Source organism: Taurulus bubalis, assembly GCF_910589615.1.
Source record: "Taurulus bubalis genome assembly, chromosome: 21".
NCBI lineage: Eukaryota > Metazoa > Chordata > Actinopteri > Perciformes > Cottidae > Taurulus > Taurulus bubalis.
The window spans coordinates 572501-589459 of NC_136609.1; the positions used below are offsets into that span (position 1 = coordinate 572501).

The 16959-nt window shown below is 47.8% G+C and overlaps 1 protein-coding gene across 1 annotated transcript in view; it reads right to left on the reverse strand.

The window, feature by feature from the left end:
* Nucleotides 1-15625, reverse strand: part of LOC306752863 (tetraspanin-7-like) — a 15770-nt gene extending 145 nt beyond the window's left edge. Inside the window, exons 1-9 of the mRNA XM_079236686.1 lie at nt 15568-15625; nt 15140-15235; nt 14005-14193; nt 13153-13227; nt 12961-13056; nt 11476-11631; nt 11156-11239; nt 171-244; nt 1-55 (exon numbers count right to left, since the gene is read on the reverse strand). The exon at nt 1-55 is cut by the window's left edge and continues 145 nt beyond it. Of these exons, the coding sequence (XP_079092812.1) occupies nt 176-244; nt 11156-11239; nt 11476-11631; nt 12961-13056; nt 13153-13227; nt 14005-14193; nt 15140-15220 (750 nt within the window). The 5' untranslated portion in view covers nt 15221-15235; nt 15568-15625 and the 3' untranslated portion in view covers nt 1-55; nt 171-175. The remainder of the gene's footprint in view (nt 56-170; nt 245-11155; nt 11240-11475; nt 11632-12960; nt 13057-13152; nt 13228-14004; nt 14194-15139; nt 15236-15567) is intronic.
* Between the last annotated feature and the right edge of the window lie 1334 nt (nt 15626-16959).

The window sequence follows — 16959 nt, forward strand, 5'->3', positions numbered from 1 at the left end:
GAGGGAGGAGCCAAGAAGGGATTGATTATTGATCAGCAGTCGCTTCATGAGGAACCTGGAAGACAAGAAGAGTCAGAACTTAGGGTTTGTGTGTGTGTGTGTGTGTGTGTGTGTGTGTGTGTGTGTGTGTGTGTGTGTGTGTGTGTGTGTGTGTGTGCGTGTGTGTGTACCTGTCTCACACCATCTCGTACTGGTTGGCACTGATGAAGCGAGACAGACAGCAGGCCAGAGACGTCCCTATCAGCTGAGACAAGACACATTCATGATGTCATCAACAGGCCGGGAGCTCACAGCTGGGCCCTGTTTCTCGTACCCGGCTAAACAAAGTCAAGCAAATGTCCTAATCTCATCTTAAATTAGCGAGATGATTGACATCAGGCTGTCTGGGTTTCTTCACGGCTGATCCGCGCTGAAACGTCTCGTTCATTCTAGCCAGACGTCAGTCATCTAGATTAATGCGCCGCTCCTCTTCAGAAGGATAATAATGGAGCACTGACACCACCATGTTCTAACAGTACAATGGACAATAAACTCAGAGGAACCTCTTTTTATTTCTCTACTAAGAAGCAGGAGATGATCATGAAGGCATATGAGGAAGTCAATACCGTAGTCATTCACAGCAAACGCGTTATGAATATTCCAACGTTTTTGCAACATTGTTGCCGTGAACGCGTTGGTTCCAGACGCGTTGGTTCCAGACGCGTTGGTTCCAGACGCGTTGGTTCAAGACGCGTTCGTTCAAGACGCGTTGGTTCCAGACGCGTTCGTTCAAGACGCGTTCGTTCCAGACGCGTTCGTTCAAGACGCGTTCGTTCCAGACGCGTTCGTTCAAGACGCGTTCGTTCCAGACGCGTTCGTTCCAGACGCGTTCGTTCCAGGTGTGTGTTCGTTCCAGACGCGTTCCTTCCAGGTGTGTGTTCGTTCCAGACGCGTTCGTTCCAGACGCGTTCGTTCCAGACGCGTTCGTTCCAGACGCGTTCGTTCCAGATGCGTTCGTTCCAGATGTGTTCGTTCCAGACGCATTCCAGACACGTTCGTTCCAGACGCGTTTGTTCCAGACGCGTTCGTTCCAGACGCGTTCGTTCCAGACGCGTGTTCGTTCCAGACGCATTCCAGACACGTTCGTTCCAGATGCGTTCGTTCCAGACGCGTGTTCGTTCCAGACGCATTCCAGACACGTTCGTTCCAGATGCGTTCGTTCCAGACGCGTTCGTTACAGACGCGTTCGTTACAGACGCGTTCGTTACAGACGTGTTCGTTCCAGACGCGTTCGTTACAGACGCGTTCGTTACAGACGCATTCCAGACACGTTCGTTACAGACGCGTTCGTTACAGACGCATTCCGGACACGTTCGTTACAGACGCGTTCGTTCCAGACGCATTCCAGACACGTTCGTTCCAGATGCGTTCGTTCCAGACGCATTCCAGACACGTTCGTTCAAGATGTGTTCGTTCCAGACGCATTCCAGACACGTTCGTTCAAGATGTGTTCGTTCCAGACGCATTCCAGACACGTTCGTTCAAGATGTGTTCGTTCCAGACGCATTCCAGACACGTTCGTTCAAGATGTGTTCGTTCCAGACGCATTCCAGACACGTTCGTTCCAGATGCGTTCGTTCCAGACGCGTTCGTTCCAGACGCATTCCAGACACGTTCGTTCAAGATGTGTTCGTTCCAGACGCGTTCGTTCCAGACGCGTTCGTTCCAAACGCGTTCGTTACAGACGCGTTCGTTCCAGACGCGTGTTCGTTCCAGACGCATTCCAGACACGTTCGTTCCAGATGCGTTCGTTCCAGATGCGTTCGTTCCAGATGCGTTCGTTCCAGACGCGTTCGTTCCAGATGCGTTCGTTCCAGACGCGTTCGTTCCAGACGCGTTCGTTCAAGACGTGTTCGTTCCAGACGTGTTCGTTCCAGACGCGTTCGTTCCAGACGCGTTCGTTACAGACGCATTCCAGACGCGTTCGTTCCAGACGCGTTCGTTCCAGACGTGTTCGTTCAAGACGTGTTCGTTCCAGACGTGTTCGTTCCAGACGCGTTCGTTCCAGACGCGTTCGTTCCAAACGCGTTCGTTACAGACGCGTTCGTTCCAGACGCGTTCGTTCCAGACGCGTTCGTTCCAAACGCGTTCGTTACAGACGCGTTCGTTCCAGACGCGTGTTCGTTCCAGACGCATTCCAGACACGTTCGTTCCAGATGCGTTCGTTCCAGACGCGTTCGTTCCAGACGCGTTCGTTCCAGACGTGTTCGTTCCAGACGCGTTCGTTCAAGACGGGTTCGTTCCAGACGTGTTCGTTCCAGACGCGTTCGTTACAGACGCGTTCGTTACAGACGCATTCGTTCCAGACGCGTTCGTTCCAGACGCGTTCGTTCCAGACGCGTTCGTTCCAGACGCGTTCGTTCCAAACGCGTTCGTTACAGACGCGTTCGTTCCAGACGCGTGTTCGTTCCAGACGCATTCCAGACACGTTCGTTCCAGACGCGTTCGTTCCAGACGCGTTCGTTCCAGACGCGTTCGTTCCAGACGCGTTCGTTCCAGACGCGTTCGTTCAAGACGTGTTCGTTCCAGACGTGTTCGTTCCAGACGCGTTCGTTACAGACGCGTTCGTTACAGACGCATTCCAGACGCGTTCGTTCCAGACGCGTTCGTTCCAGACGTGTTCGTTCAAGACGTGTTCGTTCCAGACGTGTTCGTTCCAGACGCGTTCGTTCCAGACGCGTTCGTTCCAGACGCGTGTTCGTTCCAGATGCGTTCGTTCCAGGTGCGTTCGTTCCAGACGTGTTCGTTCCAGACGCGTTCGTTCCAGACGCGTTCGTTCCAGATGCGTTCGTTCCAGACGTGTTCGTTCCAGACGCGTTCGTTCCAGACGCGTTCGTTCAAGACGTGTTCGTTCCAGACGTGTTCGTTCCAGACGCGTTCGTTCCAGACGCGTTCGTTCCAGACGCGTTCGTTACAGACGCGTTCGTTCCAGACGTGTTCGTTCCAGACGCGTTCGTTACAGACGCGTTCGTTACAGACGCATTCCAGACGCGTTCGTTCCAGACGCGTTCGTTCCAGACGTGTTCGTTCAAGACGTGTTCGTTCCAGACGTGTTCGTTCCAGACGCGTTCGTTCCAGACGCGTTCGTTCCAGACGCGTGTTCGTTCCAGATGCGTTCGTTCCAGACGTGTTCGTTCCAGACGCGTTCGTTCCAGACGCGTTCGTTCAAGACGTGTTCGTTCCAGACGTGTTCGTTCCAGACGCGTTCGTTCCAGACGCGTTCGTTACAGACGCGTTCGTTACAGACGCGTTCGTTACAGACGCGTTCGTTCCAGACGCGTTCGTTCCAGACGCGTTCGTTCCAGACACGTTCGTTCCAGACACGTTCGTTCAAGACGTGTTCGTTCCAGACGTGTTCGTTCCAGACGCGTTCGTTACAGACGCGTTCGTTACAGACGCATTCCAGACGCGTTCGTTCCAGACGCGTTCGTTCCAGACGTGTTCGTTCAAGACGTGTTCGTTCCAGACGCGTTCGTTCCAGACGCGTTCGTTCCAGACGCGTTCGTTCCAGACGCGTTCGTTCCAAACGCGTTCGTTACAGACGCGTTCGTTCCAGACGCGTTCGTTCCAGACGCGTTCGTTCCAGACGCGTTCGTTCCAGACCCGTTCGTTCCAGACGCGTTCGTTCCAGACGCGTTCGTTCCAGACGCGTTCGTTCCAAACGCGTTCGTTCCAAACGCGTTCGTTCCAGACACGTTCGTTCCAGATGCGTTCGTTCCAGACGCGTTCGTTCCAGACGCGTTCGTTCCAGATGCGTTCGTTCCAGACGTGTTCGTTCAAGACGTGTTCGTTCCAAACGCGTTCGTTACAGACGCGTTCGTTCCAGACACGTTCGTTCCAGATGCGTTCGTTCCAGACGCGTTCGTTCCAGACGCGTTCGTTCCAGACGCGTTCGTTCCAAACGCGTTCGTTCCAGACACGTTCGTTCCAGACGCGTTCGTTCCAGACGCGTTCGTTCCAGACGCGTTCGTTCCAGATGCGTTCGTTCCAGACGTGTTCGTTCAAGACGTGTTCGTTCAAGACGTGTTCGTTCCAGACGTGTTCGTTCCAGACGCGTTCGTTCCAGACGCGTTCGTTCCAGACGCGTTCGTTCCAGACGCGTTCGTTCCAGACGCGTGTTCGTTCCAGACGCGTGTTCGTTCCAGATGCGTTCGTTCCAGGTGCGTGTTCGTTCCAGATGCGTTCGTTCCAGACGTGTTCGTTCCAGACGCGTTCGTTCCAGACGCGTTCGTTCAAGACGTGTTCGTTCCAGACGTGTTCGTTCCAGACGTGTTCGTTCCAGACGCGTTCGTTACAGACGTGTTCGTTACAGACGCATTCCAGACACGTTCGTTCCAGACGCGTTCGTTCCAGACGCGTTCGTTCAAGACGTGTTCGTTCCAGACGCGTTCGTTCCAGACGCGTTCGTTACAGACGCGTTCGTTACAGACGCGTTCGTTACAGACGCGTTCGTTACAGACGCGTTCGTTACAGACGCATTCCAGACACGTTCGTTACAGACGCGTTCGTTCCAGATGTGTTCGTTCAAGACGTGTTCGTTCCAGACACGTTCGTTCCAGACGCGTTCGTTCCAGATGTGTTCATTACAGACGCGTTCGTTACAGACGCGTTCGTTCAAGACGTGTTCGTTCCAGACGCGTTCGTTCCAGACGTGTTCGTTCAAGACGTGTTCGTTCCAGACGCGTTCGTTCAAGACGCGTTCGTTCCAGACGTGTTCGTTCAAGACGTGTTCGTTCCAGACGTGTTCGTTCCAGACGCGTTCGTTACAGACGCGTTCGTTACAGACGCGTTCGTTACAGACGCGTTCGTTACAGACGCGTTCGTTACAGACGCGTTCGTTACAGACGCGTTCGTTACAGACGCATTCCAGACACGTTCGTTACAGACGCGTTCGTTCCAGATGTGTTCGTTCAAGACGTGTTCGTTCCAGACACGTTCGTTCCAGACGCGTTCGTTCCAGATGTGTTCGTTACAGACGCGTTCGTTACAGACGCGTTCGTTCAAGACGTGTTCGTTCCAGACGCGTTCGTTCCAGACGCGTTCGTTCAAGACGTGTTCGTTCCAGACGCGTTCGTTCAAGACGTGTTCGTTACAGACGCGTTCGTTACAGACGCGTTCGTTCAAGACGTGTTCGTTCCAGACGCGTTCGTTCAAGACGCGTTCGTTCAAGACGTGTTCGTTCCAGACGCGCTCGTTCAAGACGTGTTCGTTACAGACGTGTTCGTTCCAGACGCGTTCGTTCAAGACGCGTTCGTTCAAGACGTGTTCGTTCCAGACGCGCTCGTTCAAGACGTGTTCGTTACAGACGTGTTCGTTCCAGACGCGTTCGTTCAATACGTGTTCGTTACAGACGTGTTCGTTCCAGACGCGTTCGTTCAAGACGTGTTCGTTCCAGACGCGTTCGTTCAAGACGTGTTCGTTCCAGACGCGTTCGTTCAATACGTGTTCGTTACAGACGTGTTCGTTCCAGACGCGTTCGTTACAGACGTGTTCGTTCCAGACGCGTTCGTTCAAGACGTGTTCGTTCCAGACGCGTTCGTTCAATACGTGTTCGTTACAGACGTGTTCGTTCCAGACGTGTTCGTTACAGACGCGTTCGTTACAGACGCGTTCGTTCCAGACGCGTTCGTTCCAGACGCGTTCGTTCCAGACGCGTTCGTTAAAGACACGTTCGTTACAGACGCGTTCGTTACAGACGCGTTCGTTACAGACGCGTTCGTTACAGACGCGTTCGTTCCAGACGCGTTCGTTACAGACGCGTTCGTTCAAGACGCGTTCGTTACAGACGTGTTCGTTACAGACGCGTTCGTTACAGACGCGTTCGTTACAGACGCATTCCAGACACGTTCGTTACAGACGCGTTTGTTCCAGACGCATTCCAGACGCGTTCGTTCCAGACGCATTCCAGACACGTTCGTTCAAGATGTGTTCGTTCCAGACGCATTCCAGACACGTTCGTTCAAGATGTGTTCGTTCCAGACGCATTCCAGACACGTTCGTTCCAGATGCGTTCGTTCCAGACGCATTCCAGACACGTTCGTTCAAGATGTGTTCGTTCCAGACGCATTCCAGACACGTTCGTTCCAGATGCGTTCGTTCCAGACGCGTTCGTTCCAGACGCGTTCGTTCCAGACGCGTTCGTTCCAAACGCGTTCGTTCCAGACGCGTTCGTTCCAGACGCGTTCGTTCCAAACGCGTTCGTTCCAAACGCGTTCGTTACAGACGCGTTCGTTACAGACGCGTTCGTTCCAGACGCATTCCAGACACGTTCGTTCCAGATGCGTTCGTTCCAGACGCGTTCGTTCCAGACGCGTTCGTTCCAGACGCGTTCGTTCCAGACGCGTTCGTTCCAGACGCGTTCGTTCAAGACGTGTTCGTTCCAGACGTGTTCGTTCCAGACGCGTTCGTTACAGACGCGTTCGTTACAGACGCATTCCAGACGCGTTCGTTCCAGACGCGTTCGTTCCAGACGTGTTCGTTCCAGACGTGTTCGTTCCAGACGCGTTCGTTCCAGACGCGTTCGTTCCAGACGCGTTCGTTCCAGACGCGTTCGTTCCAGACGCGTTCGTTCCAAACGCGTTCGTTCCAAACGCGTTCGTTCCAGACGCGTGTTCGTTCCAGACGCATTCCAGACACGTTCGTTCCAGACGCGTTCGTTCCAGATGCGTTCGTTCCAGACGCGTTCGTTCCAGACGCGTTCGTTCCAGACGCGTTCGTTACAGACGTGTTCGTTACAGACGCATTCCAGACGCGTTCGTTACAGACGCGTTCGTTCCAGACGCGTTCGTTCAAGACGTGTTCGTTCCAGACGCGTTCGTTCCAGACGCGTTCGTTCCAGACGCGTGTTCGTTCGAGACGCGTGTTCGTTCCAGATGCGTTCGTTCCAGATGCGTTCGTTCCAGACGTGTTCGTTCCAGACGCGTTCGTTCCAGACGCGTTCGTTCAAGACGTGTTCGTTCCAGACGTGTTCGTTCCAGACGTGTTCGTTCCAGACGCGTTCGTTACAGACGTGTTCGTTCCAGACGTGTTCGTTCCAGACGCGTTCGTTACAGACGCGTTCGTTACAGACGTGTTCGTTCCAGACGTGTTCGTTCCAGACGCGTTCGTTACAGACGCGTTCGTTCCAGACGTGTTCGTTCCAGACGTGTTCGTTCCAGACGCGTTCGTTACAGACGTGTTCGTTACAGACGCATTCCAGACACGTTCGTTCCAGACGCGTTCGTTCCAGACGCGTTCGTTCCAGACGCGTTCGTTCCAGACGCGTTCGTTCAAGACGTGTTCGTTCCAGACGCGTTCGTTCCAGACGCGTTCGTTACAGACGCGTTCGTTACAGACGCGTTCGTTACAGACGCGTTCGTTACAGACGTGTTCGTTCCAGACGCGTTCGTTCCAGACGCGTTCGTTACAGACGCGTTCGTTACAGACGCGTTCGTTACAGACGCGTTCGTTCCAGATGTGTTCGTTCAAGACGTGTTCGTTCCAGACGCGTTCGTTCCAGATGTGTTCGTTACAGACGCGTTCGTTCAAGACGTGTTCGTTCCAGACGCGTTCGTTCAAGACGCGTTCGTTCAAGACGTGTTCGTTCCAGACGCGTTCGTTCAATACGTGTTCGTTACAGACGTGTTCGTTCCAGACGCGTTCGTTACAGACGCGTTCGTTACAGACGCGTTCGTTCCAGACGCGTTCGTTACAGACGCGTTCGTTACAGACGCGTTCGTTACAGACGCGTTCGTTACAGACGCGTTCGTTACAGACGCATTCCAGACACGTTCGTTACAGACACGTTCGTTCCAGACGTGTTCGTTACAGACGCATTCCAGACGCGTTCGTTCCAGGTGTGTTCGTTCCAGACGCGTTCGTTCCAGACGCGTTCGTTCCAGACGCGTTCGTTCCAGACGCGTTCGTTCCAGACGCGTTCGTTCCAGACGCGTTCGTTCCAGACACGTTCGTTCCAGATGCGTTCGTTCCAGACGCGTTCGTTCCAGACGCGTTCGTTCCAGATGCGTTCGTTCCAGACGTGTTCGTTCAAGACGTGTTCGTTCCAAACGCGTTCGTTACAGACGCGTTCGTTCCAGACACGTTCGTTCCAGATGCGTTCGTTCCAGACGCGTTCGTTCCAGACGCGTTCGTTCCAGACGCGTTCGTTCCAAACGCGTTCGTTCCAGACACGTTCGTTCCAGATGCGTTCGTTCCAGACGCGTTCGTTCCAGACGCGTTCGTTCCAGACGCGTTCGTTCCAGACGTGTTCGTTCAAGACGTGTTCGTTCAAGACGTGTTCGTTCCAGACGTGTTCGTTCCAGACGCGTTCGTTCCAGACGCGTTCGTTCCAGACGCGTTCGTTCCAGACGCGTGTTCGTTCCAGACGCGTGTTCGTTCCAGATGCGTTCGTTCCAGGTGCGTGTTCGTTCCAGATGCGTTCGTTCCAGACGTGTTCGTTCCAGACGCGTTCGTTCCAGACGCGTTCGTTCAAGACGTGTTCGTTCCAGACGTGTTCGTTCCAGACGTGTTCGTTCCAGACGCGTTCGTTACAGACGTGTTCGTTACAGACGCATTCCAGACACGTTCGTTCCAGACGCGTTCGTTACAGACGCGTTCGTTACAGACGCGTTCGTTACAGACACGTTCGTTCCAGACGCGTTCGTTACAGACGCGTTCGTTACAGACACGTTCGTTCCAGACGCGTTCGTTACAGACGCGTTCGTTACAGACGCGTTCGTTACAGACACGTTCGTTCCAGACGCGTTCGTTACAGACGCGTTCGTTCCAGGTGTGTTCGTTCCAGACGCGTTCGTTCCAGACGCGTTCGTTCCAGACGTGTTCGTTCCAGACGCGTTCGTTCCAGACGCGTTCGTTCCAGACGCGTTCGTTCCAGACGCGTTCGTTCCAGACGCGTTCTACCCAGCTTTTGATCTCCTTCTAATACCTCATTTTTTGTTATTTTATGTACGTGTTGATCTATTGTTTTGCGTTAAAAGGCTACTGTTTATGCGCTTTATTTGTTGCACTTTTTTGTTTTTTGTTTGATAATGTGGTATACACATTGTGGTGTATGTGGTGTAATGTGGTATACATAGACAGTCATTGAGGCACAACAATAGTTTTCTGGTTGAATGTTTAGTCTAGAAGCCGCTGTGGCAGGTATTTGTGGCCACAGCTGTCATCGCTGCAGAATAGATTCAGAAGATGTTTTGGCAACTGCCTGCCACTATTTGTGGCTTCTGGTGAGATGCACAGATGCACAGTTTAAGGATGTCAGTCATTTTGCATTCATTTGCAAGGTTCTTTATCATTATTTTTAACAAGGCATCCAATACATGTACATTGTACATTGTCCCTCTTGAACAAATACAAAGAAAATAAATACAGTTTGTAACAGAAAGGGAAAATTAAGAGCACAGAACCCTTTCTCTTTCACCAGGGCAACTCAAGGTTGTGATTCCATCCACACCTATTGTCCGCTGTGGCTCGAGAAGCTCTCTAAATAAATTATTTCTTGCCGGCAAAATCTATATCGCCGCGTACAGGAAGTCATGATGATGTAAAGGATGGATCCTGTGATCTGAAAGAACTCTCTCCCTATAAAACTAACATAACTAATATCGCTCCTTCATCAATGAGGAAGAAGCTGCCTTTTTGTCCGTGGGAGTGTCCAGCTTATCCAGTGAAGTTCAGTCAGCCTGCCCAGGAGCAGGTTTACATTTTTGGATGTGTTGCTATGGTGATTAATCTAAGCTTGCTTCGAGAAACCGAGAAAGCCTGACCTACGTCATCTTATCCTGACAATTAGCCGCTAACTCAGTAAACCAGGTACGAGAAACAGGGCCCTGATTGGCTGTCTGAGCCTCTGTGATGTCACAAGGTGACACAACGCTGCCTCCTGCAGGACAGAACCAAGTACTGCAGCACTTGTACTTCATCTGACTGTGCAACTACAACGACAGTTCTACTACGACAGTAGTACTACTACGACAGTAGTACTACTAGTACAGTAGTAGTACTGTGATACTTCCACAGTACTGTGTAGGTGTTGTACCTGAGAGAAGGTACTACTAGTAGAGTAGTAGTACTGTGTAGGTGTTGTACCTGAGAGAAGGTACTACAAGTACAGTAGTAGTACTGTGGTACTTCCACAGTACTGTGTAGGTGTTGTACCTGAGAGAAGGTACTACTAGTACAGTAGTAGTACTGTGGTACTTCCACAGTACTGTGTAGGTGTTGTACCTGAGAGAAGGTACTACTAGTACAGTAGTAGTACTGTGGTACTTCCACAGTACTGTGTAGGTGTTGTACCTGAGAGAAGGTACTACTAGTACAGTAGTAGTACTGTGTAGGTGTTGTACCTGAGAGAAGGTACTACTAGTACAGTAGTAGTACTGTGTAGGTGTTGTACCTGAGAGAAGGTACTACTAGTACAGTAGTAGTACTGTGTAGGTGTTGTACCTGAGAGAAGGTACTACTAGTAGAGTAGTAGTACTGTGTAGGTGTTGTACCTGAGAGAAGGTACTACAAGTACAGTAGTAGTACTGTGGTACTTCCACAGTACTGTGTAGGTGTTGTACCTGAGAGAAGGTACTACAAGTACAGTAGTAGTACTGTGGTACTTCCACAGTACTGTGTAGGTGTTGTACCTGAGAGAAGGTACTACTAGTACAGTAGTAGTACTGTGGTACTTCCACAGTACTGTGTAGGTGTTGTACCTGAGAGAAGGTACTACTAGTACAGTAGTAGTACTGTGTAGGTGTTGTACCTGAGAGAAGGTACTACTAGTACAGTAGTAGTACTGTGTAGGTGTTGTACCTGAGAGAAGGTACTACAAGTACAGTAGTAGTACTGTGGTACTTCCACAGTACTGTGTAGGTGTTGTACCTGAGAGAAGGTACTACTAGTACAGTAGTAGTACTGTGTAGGTGTTGTACCTGAGAGAAGGTACTACTAGTACAGTAGTAGTACTGTGTAGGTGTTGTACCTGAGAGAAGGTACTACTAGTACAGTAGTAGTACTGTGTAGGTGTTGTACCTGAGAGAAGGTACTACTAGTACAGTAGTAGTACTGTGTAGGTGTTGTACCTGAGAGAAGGTACTACTAGTACAGTAGTAGTACTGTGTAGGTGTTGTACCTGAGAGAAGGAGACGCTGAACGTCACTCCAGCGATGATTCCCATGTTTCCCTCAATGAAGGACGTCACCAACTCATAACAACCCTGCAGACACACAAATACTGCTTTCATTACGTGTATTTATATACAGTACACACACACACATATATATATATATATATATATATATATATATATATATATATATATATATATATATATATATATATATATATATATATATATATATAGTGGTTGAAGAGGAATCAAACGAGTGTACTCTGAGTTCTAAAGGGTCCAATCCGGGCCGTCCTCCCGGTCATGTGACCTGAGCTCCTCACCTGCTGGTGGACCTTGCGAGCGGCCAGCGTGGCGTTCTTCAGGTCGGCGGCGCTGCAGTCGGAGAAAGAGACGCAGCAGCTGGCGGGAATCCCTCCGGCGGGGAAGTACAGTGAGCTGAGCCAGCTGGTGTAGTTATGCACTCCACAGCAGAGCAGCTGCAAACACACAGCATACATATATATATATATATAAATATATATATATATAACCTATATATAACCTTCAATGCTTACAGATTATATCACATCACATAGATCACTGCATCATCAGCGTAGAACCGGATCTGTCTTTATATAAATCATCAGTGTGAAGACAAATAAAGAAAAGTGCTTACAGAAGGTATCTTAGTTTCTATTAAATTGTACATTTTAAATCAATGAAAGTTAGCAATAACTACTTCATAAGGTGATAAAGGACCCGGGGGTGTTTTTCTGTTGTGGACAGAAATGTATTAACTTGGCTTGAGTTCATTAAACACAGCCAAACTTTATCTAACCACCATATGGATATGTGTAGTATCGTATTTAAAGTTGTCCTGAAAGTTTATGGAACATGAGATGACATGAAAGTATTTTCCTAAAACTGTAGAGGACCCAGAATGGAACCCTGAGGAACACCACACTGACTCTACGTTGAACCCTGAGGAACACCACACTGACTCTACGTTGAACCCTGAGGAACACCACAATGACTCTACGTTGAACCCTGAGGAACACCACAATGACTCTACGTTGAACCCTGAGGAACACCACAATGACTCTACGTTGAACCCTGAGGAACACCACAATGACTCTACGTTGAACCCTGAGGAACACCACACTGACTCTACGTTGAACCCTGAGGAACACCACAATGACTCTACGTTGAACCCTGAGGAACACCACACTGACTCTACGTTGAACCCTGAGGAACACCACAATGACTCTACGTTGAACCCTGAGGAACACCACAATGACTCTACGTTGAACCCTGAGGAACACCACACTGACTCTACGTTGAACCCTGAGGAACACCACAATGACTCTACGTTGAACCCTGAGGAACACCACACTGACTCTACGTTGAACCCTGAGGAACACCACAATGACTCTACGTTGAACCCTGAGGAACACCACACTGACTCTACGTTGAACCCTGAGGAACACCACAATGACTCTACGTTGAACCCTGAGGAACACCACAATGACTCTACGTTGAACCCTGAGGAACACCACAATGACTCTACGTTGAACCCTGAGGAACACCACACTGACTCTACGTTGAACCCTGAGGAACACCACAATGACTCTACGTTGAACCCTGAGGAACACCACAATGACTCTACGTTGAACCCTGAGGAACACCACAATGACTCTACGTTGAACCCTGAGGAACACCACAATGACTCTACGTTGAACCCTGAGGAACACCACAATGACTCTACGTTGAACCCTGAGGAACACCACACTGACTCTACGTTGAACCCTGAGGAACACCACACTGACTCTACGTTGAACCCCGTCCACAGCCAAGCTCCTGTCGTCCCGTCCATCGTATCTCAGCACGGCCTCGCTGTACGTCGTCAGGAACGTCCCTTTAATCTGAAGAATGTGTTATTAATATCACAGGAACGTTAATATGAACAATGTGTTATTAATAGTATTATTGTTATTAATATCACAGGAACGTGCTCTAACCTCGTGGCGAAAGATGAATCCAGAGATTCCCGCGATGAGTTCCGTCATGAAGACCAGAGACAGGAACACGGCGTACTAATGAGAGGTCACAGTACAAGTACTACCATTAAGTACACATTTGAAGTACTTTTACTGCATTTATCCAATAGCTTTAGTTAGACACAAAACATATGAAGGGTTCATTAAATATGATGTTAAATATGAAACTCGTGAACATATGTGAAGTACATCAGAAACTATGAGTCATCAATTAGTCTCAAAATCGATTATTCAATAATTAATTACTTTAATAAAGTATTGGATTGAACATGAATGTGAAACTATTTTTGATGGTTGTAATTATTTCGGTGGTTCCAGATGAAATAATTTAAATAATAATGAATGTACACAGTATCAGTAGTACTACAGTGTAGTATTATACTATAGTAGTACTACAGTTGTAATGCCCTGCCGGTTGATTGGTTGTGTGTGTGTGTCTCCTGGTTGTGTCATTCCCTTCACCTGTGTTTCCCCTCTCCTGTATGTACTCCCCGCTTCCCTTGTCCCGGTCAGGCTGGCTTTGTTCCTGTGTTCATGTGTTCCATGTCATCTGACACCTTTTTCTAGTTCCTAGTTTTGTTTTGAGTTTTGACTAAGTAAAGTACGTTTTGGATTTTTCCCGCTCAAACCTGCCTCCGGTCTCTTCCCTCTGCACCTGAGTCTCTGCGCACCACACACCGGGTCTTGACCAGTGTAGTATTATACTATAGTAGTACTACAGTGTAGTATCAGTCGTACTGCAGTGTAGTATTATACAATAGTAGTACTACAGTGTAGTAATATACCATAGTAGTACTACAGTGTGGTACTCACCAGCCGTAACATCCAGCAGCGCCCCCTGCAGGTGGCGAAGCAGCCGAACAGCCCGAACAGCACGATGGCGCCTCCGGTGGCGGTGAGGACGTACGGCGCGTTGGACGGGCCGCTGGACATCAGAGACGTGTACGGACCCAACATGAAGCTCCACCACAGGCCCACGGCCAGCAGCACCACCCCGCTCACCTGGATACATATATATATACACATATATATATATACGTATATATATATACGTATATATATATATATATATATATATATATATATATATATATATATATATATATATATATATACGTATATATATATATACATATATATATACGTATATATACATATATGTATATATACGTATATATATATATGTATATATATATATACGTATATATATATATACGTATATATATATATATATATATATATATATATACGTATATATATATATATATATATATATATATATATACGTATATATATATTACATATATATATATACGTATATATACATATATGTATATATACGTATATATACGTATATATATATATATATACGTATATATATATATATACGTATATATACGTATATATATATATATATATACGTATATATATATATACGTATATATATATATATATATATATACGTATATATATATATATATATATATATATATGTGTATATATATATATATATACGTATATATATATATATATATATATACACATATACAGGATTCAAACACATTCTGACCAATGATCCATGACTTTAAACCAAATGTCCATGACAAACATTTAGTGAAGTCTGGGTGTAAACAGTAAAAAGTGAGTAAATGTAGTATTTAAACTAACAATGAGAATACAAAGCATACAGTAAACCTTAAATGACTCAAATGAATGAGACAATAGTTTGATTAAAAGAATAAACATTTATATAGATGCCTGTATGTATGCCTGCTGATATTTTGAGTCTTTCTTTTAAAAGTATATTCATTAATTCAAACTCAGCGTAAATGAACGTCATGAACACATGAATATAACACATTTACATGACTTTATATATAGAGAGATATCTATATGATGAAAGGTGAATAAAAATAATAATAATATAATAATATAGTATAATAAGAACCCAGAAGACGAGGCAGTAGAGCAGCAGCAGCGCCTTCAGGCAGAAGATCACCGGCTTGGTTTCCATCCTCCGGGGAGACATCAGGACTCACAACGTCTGGAGGACACACAACTCACTGTTATGAACCAGAGGACACACAACTCACTGTTATGAACCAGAGGACACACAACTCACTGTTATGAACCAGAGGACACACAACTCACTGTTATGAACCAGAGGACACACAACTCACTGTTATGAACCAGAGGACACACAACTCACTGTTATGAACCAGAGGACACACAAAAATCAATTGATCAAAATGAACATAAAACTGTAAATATGGAACAAAAATCGCTCAAATGTTGCAAAAAACAGGAACATTTCACCAAAACTAAACGGGATGCGACACAAATATAACACAGAGTTGACAACTATAACAAACACACCTGTGAAGTGGTGAACAAACACACCTGTGAAGTGGTGAACAGACTAAATGCTGAACAGATGAAACACGTCTTACCGGCAGCAGCCCTCCAGCAGAAGAACCGGGAGACCCTCAGAGGACAGGACGCCTCTGGTCATGTGACCTCACACCTCATCATGTGACCTCACACCTCATCATGTGACCTCATACCTCATCATGTGACCTCATACCTCACACCCCTCGCCGCTCAATTAACACGGAGGTGACGGTCGACCTGCAGAGAACCCAACCAACCTCCAGAATGTCATGTAGTAACTGCTTTATAACAGCCACACAGCAGCTGTTTACCAGGCCTTAAACAGCTCCATCAGCATCTTTATTACATGTAGTAACTGCTTTATAACAGCCGCTGTGTTTGTGAATAAAACAGCTCCAGCATTATCTAGACCAGAGGTAATTAATCCTGCAGAGACAGCGGCCCGTTGTGGAGGGCCGAACCAAAAGGCTGAACTGAATTCAAAATGAATGTTATTACTTTATCAAAAACTGTAAATGATATGGTTTTGAGCTGCTACTGGTAAGAATACATGCTACAATAAGGCTATGAAAATATGTAAAACAAATGTTTTATTGTTTTTAAGATACCCTTCACCTTACCTTAAAGATGTATGTTAAAGACCAGTCATGTATGAACTTTATACAAAAGCAATCCGTGCTTTTGATGTTTTCCAGATCAGTTGTTCTTCCTCAGAGGAAAGTCCAGTCTGTTGAGAGCATGACGTCTGGTGAAGGAGAGATGTGAACAGCTGACAGGTACCAGAGAGGGTCTGATCTGTTGAACTTCACTGAATGTTTGTTCTCATGTAGATCCAAAGAGAACCAACATCTCCTGAGCAGACCCCATGTGAGGAACGTTCTCCTCTCTGAGAGTAGAGATCCAGAAGAGATCCTGACTTAAGGTGCTCTGCATAGTGGATCAGACCTCAGGTCAGATCAGCGGCGGCTTTGTGATATAAATGTTCAGTCTGGACTTGCAGTGAGTCTCTCGTCTCAGACTGCAGTGAGGCTCCTGTGAGACGGACCTGTGAGCTATTTTTCATTTTTGATTCACCTCATGCGGCCGGACTGGGAGAGACGCCCAGTACTGCTCTAGATGAACATGTAATAACTGCTTTATAACAGCCACACAGCAGCTGTGTTCACTGTGAATGGAACTGTTCCAGCAGCATCATGTAGAGCACTGGTTCTCAAACCTTTCCTGTCGCGCCCCACTCTGGAGGAGGAACAATGTTCGCGCCCCACTCTGGAGGAGGAACAATGTTCGCGCCCCACTCTGGAGGAAGAACAATGTTCGCGCCCCACTCTGGAGGAAGAACAATGTTCGCGCCCCACTCTGGAGGAAGAACAATGTTCG